Raw genomic sequence first — 16737 nt, forward strand, 5'->3', positions numbered from 1 at the left:
AAAGGCCTTTCAGGGTTCATATACTATATACTAAATATTTTTCTATTATGTGCCTTCTCATTTTATGTCTTCATATAGAATGTGATTAGATAGGAGTAGTTATCTATAAATTCCCCCAAATTATAGGCAGAATGTGGTATGGGGCCAAGGATTTAGTCAGATTCTTAAAGGGGTTCAGATTCCTAAAATGGCTAGGTCACAGCTCCAGGCTGTGTTCTCAATTTAAGTACTTAATTCAGATAGTACTTTGTTGTTTTTAGATGGGGTCTCGCTCTGTCACCCAGGCTGGTCTGGAACTACTGGGCTCAAGCCCTTCTCCCACTTAGGCCTCCCAAAGTGCAGGGATCATGGTGAGGTGTGAGCCACCATGCCCAGCCTGTATAGTACCTTTTAACATTTAAAAGGACTCCCCCTTCCCGCCCTTTTTCTTTTTTTAATTGAGATGGAGTCTCTGTCACTCAGGCTGGAGTGCAGGGGCACGACTTTGGCTCACTGCAAACTCCACCTCCCAGGTTCAAGCGATTCTCCTGCCTCAGCCTCCTGAGTAGCTAGGATTACAGGCATGTGCCGCCATGTCTGGTTAACTTTTGTATATTTAGTAAAGCCATGTTGGCCAGGCTGGTCTTGAACTCCTGATCTCAGATGATCCGCCCGCCTCAGCCTCCCAAAATGCTAGGATTACTGGCATGAGCCACGGTGCCTGGCCGACTTTCCCACATTTAATTATGTAATCTTCACTGCGACTTTGACAGGTAAGTAAGACAAGGATTATCATCTTCATTTTACAAAGAAAGTTAAATCACAGGCTGGTGGTGGTGAAGATTATAATCCAGATCTCTTGCTCATACATCTTCAGAGGAGTCTACCCATGAGTCACAATTCCAGATCTCGTCTCTGAATTGGTGAAAATATGAAAACCTTAGGTTCCCTTCAAGGGGAGAGGCCAGTTATATTTCAGCTAAAATTTTAGTAGCTGTTTGTAGGTATTTTACTTGAAACAGCTTCAAGAAAGCACCTGAGACCATAGATGGGCACTGGAATAAGAACTGCATCTTTTTAGTCACATGGAACCTGGCTAGGTCAGGTGCGGTGGTTCATGCCTGTAATCCCAACAATTTGGGAGGCTGAGGTGGATGGATCACTTGAGGTCAGGAGCTTGAGACCAGCCCAGCCAACATGGTGAAACCCCCATCTCTACTTAAAAGTAAAAAAAAAGAAAATAGCCGGACATGGTGGCAGGTGCCTGTAATCCCAACTACTCGTTTGAACCCGCAAGTCGGAGGTTGCAGTGAGCTGAGATTGCGCCACTACATCCAGCCTGGGCGACAGAGAGAGATTTTGTCCCCAAAAAACAAACAAACAAAAAAGGAGCCTGGCTAATGAATTCACCTACAAGTGTGTTATACTTGCCATTACTTGCTTGCCTGATTTGTTTATGCATTATTTACGCCGTGGTAAGTGCGGAGTCGCTCGAGCAGAAATTCAGATGGCGCCTCTGTGGACTGTATTTCCAGTGTTGCAGTTCAGTGGACAGGCTCCGTCCGAACTCAGAGACAAAGTTGATACAGGTTTGAGGGCCCTCCGCTTACAATTTAGAATCTCTGGGGACTAGAGCCCTTAACAAGCACTGCAGGTGATTCTGATGTTCAGGTAGCTTGAGAACCATACAACTAAATGATCTTCTACCTGACCCGTGGATATGCATCAAACATTCGCTGACCAAGTGAATGGAATCCTTGGATAGTACGTGATTTCGTTTAGATGTTTCTTCACAGAAAACATCTGTGGAATGCTTCTTTATCTTTGGGAACCACATGGTATGAATTGTAGAGACTTCCCTTCTAATCTGCTCTAGGACAGTGATCAACTGTTATTTCCATTCAGCAAATATTGATTCAGCCCCTTTGGACAAGTAAATGGGAAAACTGTCTTTTGACCTAGCCTCTCTCCTGGTACCTAACTGCCGTAATGTGGCCCTTGAGCTCCAGGCTCATTTCCAGACTTGCTTTTTTTTTTGTTTTGTTTTGTTTTTTGAGACAGTGTCTCACTCTGTTACCCCGGCTGGAGTGCAGTGGTGCGATCTCAGCTCACTGCAACATCTGCCTACCAGGTTCAAGCGATTTTCCTGCCTCAGCTTCCTGAGTAGCTGGGATTACAGGTGTGTATCACCACGCCTGGCTAATTTTTGTATTTTTAGTAGAGACGGGGTTTCACCAGGTTGGTCAGGTGGGTCTTGAAATGCTGACCTCGTGATCCACCCGCCTCAGCCTCCCAAAGTGTTGGGATTACAGGTGTGAGCCACCGTGCCCGGCCAGCTCTAGAATTGTAAAGAAAATGGCCAGGGTTGCCTCCCAGAAACTCTGTAGAGTGGGGTTGCATGCAGACGCAAAACTCACAGGTTCCAGGATTTAAGTCAGTAAACCCCCAACTGTTGAGCAACTGAGGAGTTAAACCAGAAATATTGGATTTGTGATTTGGGACACTTTCCAAACCAGCTTCTTGCGGGTGCTGTTGAATTATTTGTATATCTATCTATATCAAAATCAGTTTTATCACAAAATGCCAAAACATGTATTACAAATTAGTAGCTAAGTCAGGCAAGTAGTGACAGCAAGCTGCTTAAACAGGCGGGCTGAGTGAATGCCTGCTTTTTGCCTTTGACACTCATGAATCAGCCCTGAAACGGAGAGAAAGTGGTCTGCTCTCCGTACTTACCAGTTTCAACATCTTCATTGTAAAGTATTTGGAGTCATAATAGCTGATGAAGCACCAAGCTTGGCTGTGAGCCTTGGTAATGGATATCCACAATGATTTCAGAGGCCATTCATATGCTTTCTTTCAGGCACTGGCTTGCCCGGGAGTATGTGTGGTTTCTGATTCCATACATGATCTATGACTCATACGCCATGTACCTCTGTGATTGGTGCCGAACCAGAGACCAGAACCGTGGACCCTCCCTCACGCTTCGAAACTTCCTAAGTCGAAACCGCCTCATGATCACACATCATGCGGTCATTCTCTTCGTCCTTGTGCCAGTCGCACAGGTATGGCCCTCCAGGACAGCAGACCAGCAGCTGGGTTGAGCTGGATGTCTTTATTTATTATTTATTTATTTATTTATTTTTGAGACGGAGCCTCACTCTGTTGCCCAGGCTGGAGTGCAGTGGCACTGTCTCGGCTCACTGCAACCTCCACCTCCCAGGTTCAAGTGATTCTCCTGCCTCAGCCTCCCGAGTAGCTGGGATTACAGGTGCCCACCACCATGCCCGGCTTTTTGTATTTTTAGTAGAGATGGGGTTTTGCCATATTGGCCAGGCTGGATTCAGACTCCTAACCTCAAATGATCCACCCACCTCAGCCTCCCAAAGTTCTGGGATTACAGGCATGAGCCACCACGCCCGGCCTGAGCTGGACGTCTTGACCATTACTTAGGAGTTGGGATTGCCCCTCTTTTCTTTCCCACTCGTCGGCACCCATTCTCCTTGTGCCTGCTGGTTCAGCAGCCACCTCCCCCAGGTGAACAGTGGAGGAACACCACTACACGTGAAACGCTCGTGATCCTCCTCACCAACATCAACATCAACATCCTTTTTGTTTTTCTTTTTTGAGACAGGGTTTCACTCTGTCACCCAGGGTGGGGTGCAGTTGTGCGATCACAGCTCACTGTAGCCTCAAACTACTGGCCTCAAGTGATCCTCCTACCTCTGCTTCCCAGGTAGCTGGGAACACAGGCACACGCCACCACGTCCAGCTATTTCCTGTAATTTCTGTAGGGGTTTCTCCATGTTGCCCAGGCTGGTCTCAAACTCTTGGACTCAACTGATCCTCCTGCCTCGGCCTCCCAAAGTGCTGGGATTACAGGCGTGAGCCACTGCGCCCGGCCCCAGCATTCTTTTTAACAAACCCCCAGCCCTCTGTGATGCCCTAGTGTTTGTCAGAGGTTCTATCCTTAGTTCAATACAAGATAAAAATGACATAAAATACAAATATAATACAAAGCAACACAACAGTGCCAGAGAGCACTGTGTGGATTATTCTGACGTCACAAAACACAGATTCTCAAAGCAAATATCCTACTAATTTCTTCTCAGATCCATTTCCCCATAGAAGCCCACCCAACAAGGAAAAGCAATGGGAAACCTGAGGGGAAAGGCATGCGTTTTATTTATTTTTATTATCTATTCATTTATCTATCTATTCATTTTTTGAGATGGCATTTTGCTCTTGTTGCCCAGGCTGGAGTGCAATGGCGCAATCTTGGCTCACTGAAACCTCTGTCTCCCGGGTTCAAGTGATTCTCCTGCCTCGGCCTTACAAGTAGCTGGGTTTACAGGTGCACGCCACCATGCCTGGCTGATTTTTTTATTTTTAGTAGAGACAGGGTTTCACCATGTTGGTCAGGCTGGTTTCGAACTCCTGACCTCAAGTGATCCACCTGCCTCAGCCTCCCAAAGTGGCTGGGATTACAGGTGTGAGCAACTACTCCTGCCCGGCATGTTTTATTTATTTATTATTTTTTAAATAAAGAGATGGGGTCTCCTTATGATATCCGGGCTGATCTGGAACTCCTGGGCTCAAGGGATCCTCCCATCTCGGTCTCCCAAAGCGCTGGGATCATAGGCATGAGCCACTGCACCCTGCCAGGCATGTGATTTAAAAGTTCATAGCGGCCGGGCGCGGTGGCTCAAGCCTGTAATCCCAGCACTTTGGGAGGCCGAGGTGGGCGGATCACGAGGTCAGGAGATCGAGACCATCCTGGCTAACACGGTGAAACCCCGTCTCTACTAAAAAATACAAAAAATTAGCCGGGCGAGGTGGCAGGCGCCTGTAGTCCCAGCTACTCGGGAGGCTGAGGCAGGAGAATGGTGTCAACCCAGGAGGTGAAGCTTGCAGTGAGCTGAGATCCGGTCACTGCACTCCAGCCTGGGCGACAGAGTGAGACTCCGTCTCAAAAAAAAAAAAAAAAAGTTCATAGCTTGCTAAATATTACAAACTATTAGAAACTACTAGCTGTATATGAAGAAACGGGGGTTCTAAGAGTATTCTTACATCACTCAGTGGTACTAAGTGGCAGAGCTGATATTTTACTATGCTTCTTTCTTTCTTGAAAAAGGAGGCTGGGCGAGGTGGCTCATGCCTGTAATCCCAGTCAAAAGTTCGAGACCAGCCTGGCCAACATGGTGAAACCCCATCTCTACTAAAAATACAAAAATTAGCCAGGCATGATGATGTGCATCTGTAGTTCCAAGTACTCAGGAGGCTGAGGTGGGAGAATCATTTGAACCCAGAAGGCAGAGGTTGCAGTGAGCTAATACCATTGCACTCCAGCCTGGGCAACAAGAGCAAAACTCTGTCTCAAAAAAAAAAATAATAAAAAATAAATAAATAAATAAATAAATAAATAGAAAGAGGTAATGTGCACTAAATTCTTCAAGTCTCTGAGACCTACCATCTAGGAACCAGAACATCTAGCGTGCTTTCAGACCCTAACATCTAGCCCAGGACCTGGCACATTTTGTTGAACCAAACAGGCTATGTCTTGGCATGACTCAGTTCAATACACAAAAGTAGGCTGCAGCGTTCCTTCTGGCTGTCATCAAATTTGCCTCTGGATCCTAGGGCTTGGAGCATCAAAGTGCTGTTGCCACGGAAGCAGCGGGACAGTAACTGGGTCTGCCCTTGCCCTTCACAGTTACCCTTTTCAATAGCGCCCGCTGGAATTTTCCTTCTGGTGGTTTCTTAACCTCCACTTACTTCCCCTGTTCGTTTTGTCATCTGCAGAGCCTTCGGGGAGACCTCGGGGATTTCTTTGTCGGCTGCATCTTCATGGCAGAACTGAGCACTCCATTTGTGTCACTGGGCAGGGTTCTGATTCAGGCATGTATGAATGAAATGGCAGGAGTGTGGGAGGGAGTGGATTCTGTTTTTCCTTCAGAGATGGTGGGTGTGGAGAAATCCCTAATGCCAGGAAGAGTGGGATGGGAGATCCTTCAACAGCCTTACAGGTCGGCTGGTCATCTCAGCCAATGGGGATGAAATTGTAGGTTTGATCTAAGTTTGATACAGTTCATTCTATCTTTTTCCTGGTCACATACTTCAATCCATGGTTTCTATACTCCTGTCAGCTGGGTGGCCTGGGTCAAATTCAACATCACTATTGGAGAAAATGAGGTTATCTGTACATATTAATATGATAGTGTTCAAGAATGTCTTCTCCAAGTGTCAGAAAACTAGACAAATGTCTGGGCGCCAGGGAATCTGACGGCCGAGGTCTTGATGAGCACCTGCACCTGCATGGCTTTCACTGTGGTGGGACTTGGGCCAGTCGCTCCCTGATGCCCAGCTTCTTAGGGACCTAACCTTTTTCCTTCCTCTTCTTTTGCAGCTAAAGCAGCAGCACACCCTTCTGTACAAGGTGAATGGAATCCTCACACTGGCCACCTTCTTTTGCTGTCGGATCCTTCTCTTCCCCTTCATGTACTGGTCCTACGGCCGCCAGCAGGGACTAAGCCTGCTCCAAGTACCCTTCAGCATCCCCTTCTACTGCAACATAGCCAATGCCTTCCTCGTAGCTCCTCAGCTCTACTGGTTCTGTCTGCTGTGCAGGAAGGCAGTCCGGCTCTTTGACACCCCCCAAGCCAAAAAGGATGGCTAAATGCTCCTGGGAGTCAGGCGCAGCCTCACACCAGCTGCCTCCTCCACTCAACATTCCATGGACTGAATTGTGCCCTGGGTGGCCTCAGCCTTTTGGGTATTGATAAGCAGATGGATTTGAGTTTTTCTAAAGGATATTCGTATTACCTCCTTCTTCTAACTTACCCTATTTGCAAAAGCACTTTTGTAGTAACAACTATTGGGTCCTGTCAGACCTCCACGGACAGCAAAGTGGTTTTAATGCAAGCCCAAGGATCCTTTGGGTCTTATCTCAAGAGTTCTGGGAGGTGGAAGCATGGGGTGTGATCGGTGGACCAGGGTGATAAGTGTCTGCGCATCTGCCTGTCCCTATATCGGCAGCTACCTACCTTTCCAACCACTCAGGGCAGTACCCATGGCACTGGGCCCGCAGAAGCAAGGGATGACTTGGTTCTTGGAAGTAATGTCTTCTTGTGACATTGGCCTGGGACAATCACTGTGGGTAGGTAGTTTTTGATCGTTTACTAGATAACCCATTGGTTCTTTGCATCATCCTGTCATCCATGGGTCAGAGTTGAATTCTTACATCTACCGACTTCCAATCAGAAGTCTCACTGGTGGGGCTGGGGGTGGGGGCAGGCAGGAGGCAAGGATGGGAACCTGAGTAGGTAGTGTGGCCAAGAGGCCAGCACAACCTTTGCAGGCTGACTTGGTAAGTCTGACAGTGTCAAACTTGTGAGCTTACTGCTGTCAGTCACAGATACTGTTCTTTTTAACACACCCCTTCATGCCCCGTTTTCCCCATATCCACATGCAGAGGACGTGCTCATAAAAACTACAGCGACAACATGAAATGAAGGCTTTGGTAGCTGTTTACTGGGTAACCCCACTCTATGACACTGTCCTTTTCATGTGATGTGGAAACCAACTTCTGTACTCCAAACCACAACATGTGTCATCCAGACTGCAGAGTACCGGAGTACTCAGCCTCCTGACACGCCAGAGCTTGTGGTCCAGGGCCCATTCCTGTGTGAGCGTCCTGCCATTTAGCCACAGAAGGCTGCAGAGCGAGGGGGCAGCCAGCCTGGCCGGAGGCTGTCCTGTGGACCGACACCTACACCCCCTTCTGCAAGCAGGATTTTCTGGTGCCAACACTCATCATTCCCTATCACCTCGGATGGGTTTGAGACTGTGCTACCATGTGTTCTCAAGTGGTAGTTTAAAAAGTGGATTTTTAAAGTGCCTTTTAATTAATTGTGAACGTCTAAAGGACTGAATGATCTGTCTCATTTTGACTGTTCAGTCTTTAATGGGTGCCATTTAAAGAACAAAATGCTTATTTTTGAATTGTCTTTTTTTGTTTTTTAAACTATCAGTGTATCTTTAAGTCACCCTTATGGTGATTAAATTGCACTAACATTCCCAACTTATTCTCATTTGTGAAATACATCGATTGATCAGTTTCCTGTAAGAATCATCCTGTGACCCAACCTGACCGGCTGCTGTGTGCTGTATGTAGCTCCACGTCTGTGTCCATGTAACTAGCAGAGGGGTGTGCTGCGAATGCTGTCAGCCTCTAGAAAGGTCTAGCTCACACCTTACTCAAACCTATTTGTGTGGTTCATGGTCCCAATAAGACACTGAAGGTTCCCAGAGTTCAAGCGTATAGTGGTCACATGTAACTTGAGACCCTCTTTCTTCCTAAGTGAATCTTACTAGGAATTGGGAGAGTGGAAGCCCGATTATTGGTCAAGGAGCCAAGCCTACTTTACCTGAGGAGAGAACCTGAGTAATGCCCCACAGGGAAGGAGGGTGTGGATATGGAGGTAGTGATGGGACATACTCTTTTCCCCCTATTCATCTCACACAATAAACATGTCCCCAGCCAATTCTGTTTCCTCATACCTCAAACACCTTAAACTCATTTTTTTTTTCTTTTTGTAGAGACAGGTTATCTCGGTTGCCCAGGCTGGTCTCAAGCTCCTGGCCTCAAGTGATCCTCCTGCCTCAGCCTCCCAAAGCACTCGGATTATTATAGGTGTGAGCGACCATGTCTAGCCCACTCTCAATTTTTTTTTTTTTTTTTTTTTGAGACAGGGTCTCACTCTGTCACCAAGGCTGGCATGCAGTGGTGTGATCTCAGCTTACTGCAGCCTCTACCTCCCAGGATCAAGTGATCCTCCTGCTTTAGCCTCCTGAGTAGCTGGGACTACAGTTGTGTGTCACCATACCCAGCTAATTTTTGTATTTTTTTTTTTTTGAAGAGACAGGGCCTTCATATGTTGGCTGGTCTCAAGTGATCCTCCCACCACAGCCTCCCAAAGTGTTGGGATTACAGGTGTGAGCCACCGCACCCGGCCCAAACTCATTTTTTACATTCCTGCACACGTCATTCCCTTATCCAAACCATTCATTCATCCAAACCTCGACAGCCCCTCCTAAGGCAGAAGTTAATGTGACCCATCCATTCAGCACATCTCTGCTGGGTTTGCCAGGTCTCGTCTTCACAGTAGTCCCTTTGTGTGTGACTGAATAGATGGAGTTAAGACTGTATGGGAGGTAAGTGGGAGTGCTTATTGTCCCAGCTACTCAGGAGGCTGAGGCGGGAGATCTCTTGAGTCCAAGGGTTCAAAGCCAGCCTGAGCAACAGACTATACACACTCAATTCAGAGGGGACCCATTTTCTTGAGGTCATTAACCTAGCCCCTCACTGCTGAGTTTATCTTGGTCCTCCAATCCTCTCACTTTAGAACTGTGCAGGCCTCTCGGGCACAGCAATCTCATGGCCAGAGGCAGAACCAGGGCTGGACTGGATTATTTTCCAAGCTGCTGTCCTTTCCAAGATACCTCAAGAAAAAACATTAAAAGACGAAATAACTCTTGAAGGGGGTTATACGTACCCTGCAGTGCTTTTTCCACTCACATGGTTTCAACTTTGGGCTTATTTGCCAAAATCTAGGATGGAAAAGTCCAGTTATGAAAATGTTCCTCCTGGCTGCATTTGATCTTGAAGACACTAAACCCAATTTCAGAGCATACTTAATCCTGGGCTATTGCTGAGGCCGACTTAGAAGAGACAAAGTGAGATGCAAAAGAGGAGAATTTTTTTTTTTTTTTTGAGGTGGAGTCTTGCTCTGTCACCTGGGCTGGAGTGCGGCGGCCGGATCTCAGCTCACTGCAAGCTCCGCCTCCCGGGTTTACGCCATTCTCCTGCCTCAGCCTCCGGAGTAGCTGGGACTACAGGCGCCCGCCACCTCGCCCGGCTAGTTTTTTGTATTTTTAGTAGAGACAGGGTTTCACCGTGTTAGCCAGGATGGTCTCGATCTCCTGACCTCGTGATCCGCCCATCTCGGCCTCCCAAAGTGCTGGGATTACAGGCTTGAGCCACCGCGCCCGGCCAGTGGAGAATTTTTATGATAGTTTGTACGTTACAAATACCCAACAAACTATTTTCTGTGCACCATTATTGCCATGACTTTGTGGGGACAGTTTCACGTAACTGTCAAGTCCAGGCTGCTCGGGTCTGGCCCCTGCAGACCTGCCATGCTGAGGCCCAGCTTTTCTGCTCCCCCTGTGCAGGTGAGAAGCTATTGATCTTCTGCAGACCTGCCATGTTGGGGCCCAGCTCCCCGCGCAGGTCAGAAGCTGTTCATCTTCTGCAACAGGGTTTGGCGCCGTTCTTCGGGGCTGATGCCCTCAGCAATGGACTTTAAGAAGCGCTGCTCGTGCGCCCTCTGGAGCAAGGAGCTGACAGAAGGGTTGGTCTTGCTCAGAGTCTCATAGCAGGTGAGGGTTTCCAAGGCTAAAACGTAGAGTGGCTCACAGACCTCCGGGTGGAGCATGGCCATGATGTGCAGAGCATGGCAGAACACCTGGGTGTAGACGAACAGGGCTTCCTGGGTCAGGTCCTCCTCTGGTCCTTGGGCCCAAGGGCCAGCTGACTGTATCAGCCTGACTGAGTCCAGCAGGCGGGTCAGACTGCCACAGAGGAGTTTGACCACGTGGTTCCAGCCCTCCAGAGGAAGCCAATTATGACAGCTCTGGCTGCAGAGAAACTGGAAAGTCCTCAGGAAGAGTACGGAGAGTTGCAGCTCCTGGGCAAACGGCTTCAGGTTGAGCAGGGGAACAAACTGAATATATTCCAGGCTATACGGGACATGGAGAAGCTGCTTCTCCAGCAGTCTCCTGGTCAGCTGGTGAAGGCGCTGCCACTCCTGAGGGCTGCACCAAGGCATGACTTGTACCAGGGCCACCAGAAAGCCTTTGCTGAACAGTCTGACCTCCTCAGGATTGCCCACGTCCACCACCAAGAGAGACAGCATCCTCTCTGAGATGCCACTGGAGACACAGCAGCACTCCATCCAGGCCAGGAGCCCCGTGCCGGCTCCGTAGCCTGGGTGGGCCTGGGAGGTCCACTCGTCTTCCGAAAGCTTACAGATCTCAAAAAGTGTGGCTGGCACTTCACACTTGAAGTGCCCCTCAAAGAAGTTCTTCAGCCTCAGGCCCACAGTCCAGTCCAGCTGTTCTAACTTGCGGTGGAGCCAGGACAGGGACTTGACCCAGGCGTCCGGGGAGAAGGTCTCGGCATTGGCTGATACGATGTCACACAGGAGCTCCAGGATATGGATCGCCAGATCCTTCCTATCCAAAGAGAGGCACCGCTTCTCCTTGGGGAGCTGCCAGTATTTGCTGAAGCCGTCCAAGAGCTGGCACAAGCTGAAGAGGAGTGGAAACGGGGAGCAGGTCTGGAGCCAGTACTCCTCTCGGCACGTGTCTGCTTCTAGAGTCTGGATGAAGATCTTCAGACTGAGGTCTACCTCTTCAACATCTAACCTCAAGAAAGGCAGGACAAACTCCCTCAGCACCTCCTCTGGCTCGAGAAGAGCAGCCACTGGAATCCCCTGGGGCTTCACGGGATGCATCAGGCAGTTCAGGAGCTCTAAAAATTGCTTTTCTTCCTTGGGTGTAGAGAACTTCGTCCAGACGGTTTCTTTGAGGCATGACACCATGAACGTGGCAGATGAACTGGGACTCTGCTCCTCCACGAACCGAAGGGCAGGGAAGGCAGTGAGAATCTGGGCCAGGAACTTGTGAGCGCCGAGACTGACCACAGCCAGGCTGCACATTTTCTTCACCGTGACTTCCGGGTGCACTATGATCAGGTGGGCCACGGAGGCCACAGCGTTCGCCAAGCCCTGTTCAGAGGCACTCGGAGTGAGCTGGTTAAAAGTCGTATTGAGGTCTTCCTGAAAACCCTCCACATAAGCCAGCAACTGTTCAGAGAGGCCCTTTCGCCCCCAGGAATGCAGGATACCTGCAAGGACTTTATTTTTTTCTGGCAGGGAGAGGTCTGCGTAACATTCCAGGACCAGGTGGATCACCTGCCGGATCTGCGACTCAGGGACGGCCCTGTCAGTTGTGCTGACGTCTATCACTGTTTCCAGCAGCCTCAACACCAAGTCTGGCTCTCGGAAGAGGGCCCTGTTACTCCCCAGGCAGGCCACCCACTGCTCCGAGAAGGCCCACTTCTTCTCAGAAGCAAAAATGTAGCACACTTCCATATGGCGGTCCATCTTCTGCTGGATGACGGCCATGGCAATGGAAGCTGTGATGTCCTCCAAGGCCCTGTTCTTCAGCACCGTGCTCGTTTTCCCCAGGAAGTCCCTGACACACTCCGCCAGCTCAGAGACCACCTGCCTCTCCTCCTTGGACAGGCTGGTGCGGTTCAGGTAGAGCGTTGCGTTCTGGCTGAAGGAAGTCAGACTGTCGCATAGCCGGTAGCTGTCGTAACTTGTCCCCTGGCTGCTGCGGAGCACGGCCTGCAGCTCCTCCCCCCACTCCCGCAGCAGGCGGTGCAGGAACTCACAGCCCACGAAAATGGTCTCACTGGGGAGTTTGGCCAGTGAGGTCAGGCTGACATCCCGTTCTGCCTCCTTCACCTTCTCTGCCAGCGCCTGCTGGTGGTAGGGGTTCTGGGTGTCCGAGTTCCACACGGAGATCACGGTGGCCAATTTGTCCAGATACATGGTTGCAGACACCTCCTGGGGGTCGTCCTCCATCAGTGCAAACACGGTCAGCATGTCGGCCAGGTTGGCCAGTGCACAGCACCTCCTCCCTGGGCCCAGGATCTGACTTTGCATCTGCGTCAGCCCACGGAGCAGCACGGCCAACAGGGGCATGGTGGGGCACACGTCTGGGTCTGACCTAAGCCTCTTTGGAGGATGGGGGAACTCATCTAAGGCAGGCAGGTACTTATGGGCCATTGCACTAAACTGGGAGAGCAGGGGGTCCTGCGGGTGACCCTTGTGCTTCATCATCTCCCACCAGACGTCCAGGAAGAAGGCCACATCTTCAGAAGAAGTGTCAACGGTCACGTGCTCCAGAAAGCGCTCTAGTTCTGCATGGCGGATGGTGGTGGGCAGGGCCATCAGGAGCTGGATAAAGAGTCCAGAAGCTTCCAGGGATTTGAGCAGCTCAAAGAGGACAGTGTGGTTGATGGTGGGGATCATGTTGCCCACCGAGAAGAACAGGTCTTCCTGCCACCGCGTCTCCGTGTCGGACGGGGTCACAGGGTGTGGCTGCAGAACCTTGGCCCAGATGATAATCAGGGCTTTCTTCTTCCAAGCAAAGGGCTGAGAGTGTGCTGCGGCCGAGGAGATCTCCCTTAAGGCCTCCACGATGGGGCATCCAACACGTTCCCAGTCAGACTTTGTCAATTCTGCCAGTTCCTTGGGGCGGAACAGCTGCTCGGCCAGCAAGAAGCCTCCATGCAGAATAGTCATTTCTTCACAGATGTTCAAGGGCCCTGCACGTAGACAAGCCAAATAAGACAGTATAGTGAAAATGTTTCCAGATGGCCACTGCTGTTAATAGGCGATCATGGTTAGAGATGACAAGGGTTTTCAATGACATCAGCGGAAGGGGAGAAGGGATGGCTACAAGAGCCACTGCAGAGCTGGAGTCAGAAGGACCTGGCCGAGGAATCCAGAATGGCTTCCGAGCTCTCCAGCCTGCGAACCGGGTGGCGTCACATATAGGGAATGGTGGAGAATCAGAACAGGTGTGAGGAGAGATGAGTTCAGCTTTGGTTATCGGGGTACAGACGTCCTCCAGCAATGGAAATGCCGGGTGGAAGTTCAGGAGGGAAGTCAGCTGGGAAATGTGATTCTGAGAGTTATCTGCCCAGAGGGATCACTGGAACCAAGAGGGTGAATGAGATCCTTCAGGAAAAGTGTGTGAAAAGAAAAAGCTGGGCTGCTGAGGCCAGACCCTCCAGCAAAGGGTGGGCCAGCAGAGGATGTGGGGAGAGCGGTTTAGAAATAGCAGGAAGGCAAACTACAGGGGCCACTGAGCATGTACCACAGGACATGACAGCTGAGCTTCTCATGACAGGTGAAGGGGGCATAGCCACAGGGTAACGGGCACAGAAGCAATCACACAGCCACAGGGTAATGGGCACAGAGCAATCACACAGCCACAGGGTAACGGGCACAGAGCAATCACACAGCCACAGGGTAACGGGCACAGAGAAATCACACAGCCACAGGGTAATGGGCACAGAGCAATCACACAGCCACAGGGTAATGGGCACAGAGGCAATCACACAGCCACAGGGTAATGGGCACACAGCAATCACACAGCCACAGGGTAATGGGCACAGAGCAATCACACAGCCACAGATAAAGGGCACAGAGCAATCACACAGCCACAGAGTAATGGGCACAGAGCAATCACACAGTCACAAGGTAATGGGCACAGAAGCAATCACACAACCACAGGGTAACAGGCACAGAGCAATCACACAGCCACAGGGTAATGGGCACAGAGCAATCACACAGCCATGGAGTAAAGGGCACAGAAGGAATGAGACAAGCCCTGCCTTCACCCTTTACAACCTTGCCTTGGGAACAGGCTTCAAACATTCTTCTACCTTTCAGGGAAACAGTCTACCCACAGCTCTTTCCGGTCAAAAAGAAGCTACTCACGGCCCTGCTCTGTGGGAGAAACCAGGGAGCAGATACAGAAAATACTGTGCTAAATTAAGCCTTCCTTCAGGGAACTAACGATTGACACCGACTTACCATGGAAAGCATCTTGGGATGTTTAAACAGACATGGGTTTAAATCCTAGCTCAGCCATTTAAAAATAATGTGATTCTGGCCAGGTGCAGTGGCTAGCACTTGTAATCCTAGCTACTTGGGGGGTCTGAGGCAGGTGGATCCCTGAGGCCAGGAGTTCAAGACTAGCTGGGGTAACATAATGAGACCCTCCCCCGCAATCTCCAAAAAAAAAAAAAAAGGATGTGCCTTGGTCAGGTTGCTTCTCCAAGCCTCCCTTCTGCATATGTGGGGATAATACAGACTTCATGTTATAACTTGGAGGATCATGTGATATATACCAGTCAAGCCCTTTCTCCTGGGTTGGTATTGCTATCTCCTGACCCCATCTCCCCGGGACGCTATGATAGATAAATACAGCTACAATAAGAATCAGATTACAGAGTCTAGTTAGGTGCTCAGTAAATGTTGGTTTCCCCAAACCTTTTCATAGTTGGCAGGTCCAGAATCTCGTCACTATTCTTTGCCTCCCCCAGCTCAGAAACATCAAAGGATGTAGGCCTTTATCAGGCATGTTTCCTTTGGCCTAGAAACTAAAACGAGGGTACAAATACTGCTTCCTATTCCTCATTCCTGAGTCCTCTCCCCTTTCCTAGGATTGAGAGATGCTACTCCTTCCTCAGTCTCTCATGCCCACGAGAGCTCATATTCCCCATTTCCACAGGCCGGTCACCAGCAGAGAAAACACTGACTCCAGGAAACTAAGGACCATCTTACCCTTCCCACCATTTATGAGAGCAGCAACAGGACAAGGGTTCAGCACTATGTAACCCACTTGTGGAGGCAATCCATCTCAGTGGCTGAGGCTGACTCCCAGGGAGGGTTAGGCTGCAGAGGGGACCTCTCTGGGGGTTACGGCCCTTCTTTCTGGCTCAGGAGGCTCTCCCAGGGTCCCAAAATACGGTCCCTCCTGACGCTGTAAATTTAATTTTACTGCATTATTGGATTAGTTGAGCAGATGTCTGGCCCTCAACACCTGCCTTCCAGGCGCAGTAAGTACCCACAGTTTGAAGTAGTAAGTCCCAGGGCAGTTACTAGCTGGAAAATACTCCGGTGCTTCATCACGGATGGTTAACTAGTGCTTGCTAGAGCCCACTTCTTGGGTTTATTATGCGCCTACTCCATGCCAGGCACAGTGCTAGGTGGTGCACATGTAAGATCTCCTCGATTCACAACCACCTTTTGAGGACTATTATTCCCGTTTTAGAGAAGAGGACACTGAGGCGCAGAAACGATTTGCTGAGGGTGCCCCCGCCTGAATGTGGTGGGGCTGGGAAGCAATTACGGCTGAGGGGCTCCAAGCCCTAAGAGCTCTAATATTCCGCTCCTGAAGAGCTCTCTGGGGGGGGGGAAACAGACCATTTCCCCCCAGCCTACTACTGCTGACACATCTCGGGGTGCCTCACCCCCAGCTCTCCCAGAACAGCCTCCTGGTCTTAGCACCCTGTGTCGAGGCTTAGCAGGGAGCTTCTAGTTCCAGGGTTCCCCCTCTCCCAGACCTTGCAAGATTCTGAATCAGGACGCACGCAGGTTCAGAAAGTGACGCCTCAGGAACGCAGCCGCCCCAACCGCGGTGTGACCCGCGCAGCCCCGCACGGGACACTGTACCTCGGCGATCTCCATGAAAAGTCGCCCAACACTCAGTGGGGGAGACACACTGCCATTCTCCCGGCTCTGTCGATGAGGAAACCTGATGCGCGTAAGACACTTGGAGCGTAAGACGCTTGCTCAAGAACGCAGTTGCCATTCAGGAAACGAGGCCGCCGGGGCACCCGGGGGTGCTCGGAGAGAGCCCGTTTCTCAAAGCACGTGCGCGAACCCCGGGCGCTTCCAGGGGTTCTCACTTCACGTCTGCTCGGTGTTTTCCCGCGGAGGGGGCCGGAGGCGGCAAGACACGGCCCAACGCACGGCCGGACCCGGACCACCCCCGTCAAGGCCACCCGGGGACCCCCAGACCCGCCCCGACGCGGGGGAAGCTTCAGGCCCG

General features: G+C 50.4%; 2 protein-coding genes across 6 annotated transcripts in view; one reads left to right on the forward strand and one right to left on the reverse strand.

Moving 5' to 3' along the window:
• The window catches only part of FAM57A (family with sequence similarity 57, member A), an 18268-nt gene extending 10209 nt beyond the window's left edge, over positions 1-8059 (forward strand). Inside the window, 3 exon segments of the mRNA XM_011956199.1 lie at positions 2843-3044; positions 5782-5877; positions 6386-8059. Of these exon segments, the coding sequence (XP_011811589.1) occupies positions 2843-3044; positions 5782-5877; positions 6386-6655 (568 nt within the window). The 3' untranslated portion in view covers positions 6656-8059.
• Positions 8060-10032: 1973 nt separating this feature from the next.
• GEMIN4 (gem (nuclear organelle) associated protein 4) overlaps positions 10033-16737 on the reverse strand; it is an 8460-nt gene continuing 1755 nt past the window's right edge. For 2 of the 5 annotated variants that reach the window (XM_011955803.1, XM_011955811.1), the window contains exon 2: positions 10033-13438. In XM_011955803.1, coding sequence (XP_011811193.1) covers positions 10272-13415 — 3144 coding nt within the window. In that variant the 5' untranslated portion in view covers positions 13416-13438 and the 3' untranslated portion in view covers positions 10033-10271. Of the gene's footprint in view, positions 13439-14533; positions 14628-14714; positions 14914-16358; positions 16727-16737 lie in introns of those variants that run through there. The other 3 variants (XM_011955780.1, XM_011955787.1, XM_011955794.1) reach the window with 3 other exon arrangements.

Source organism: Colobus angolensis, unplaced genomic scaffold, assembly GCF_000951035.1.
Source record: "Colobus angolensis palliatus isolate OR3802 unplaced genomic scaffold, Cang.pa_1.0 Scaffold110, whole genome shotgun sequence".
NCBI classification, from domain to species: domain Eukaryota; kingdom Metazoa; phylum Chordata; class Mammalia; order Primates; family Cercopithecidae; genus Colobus; species Colobus angolensis.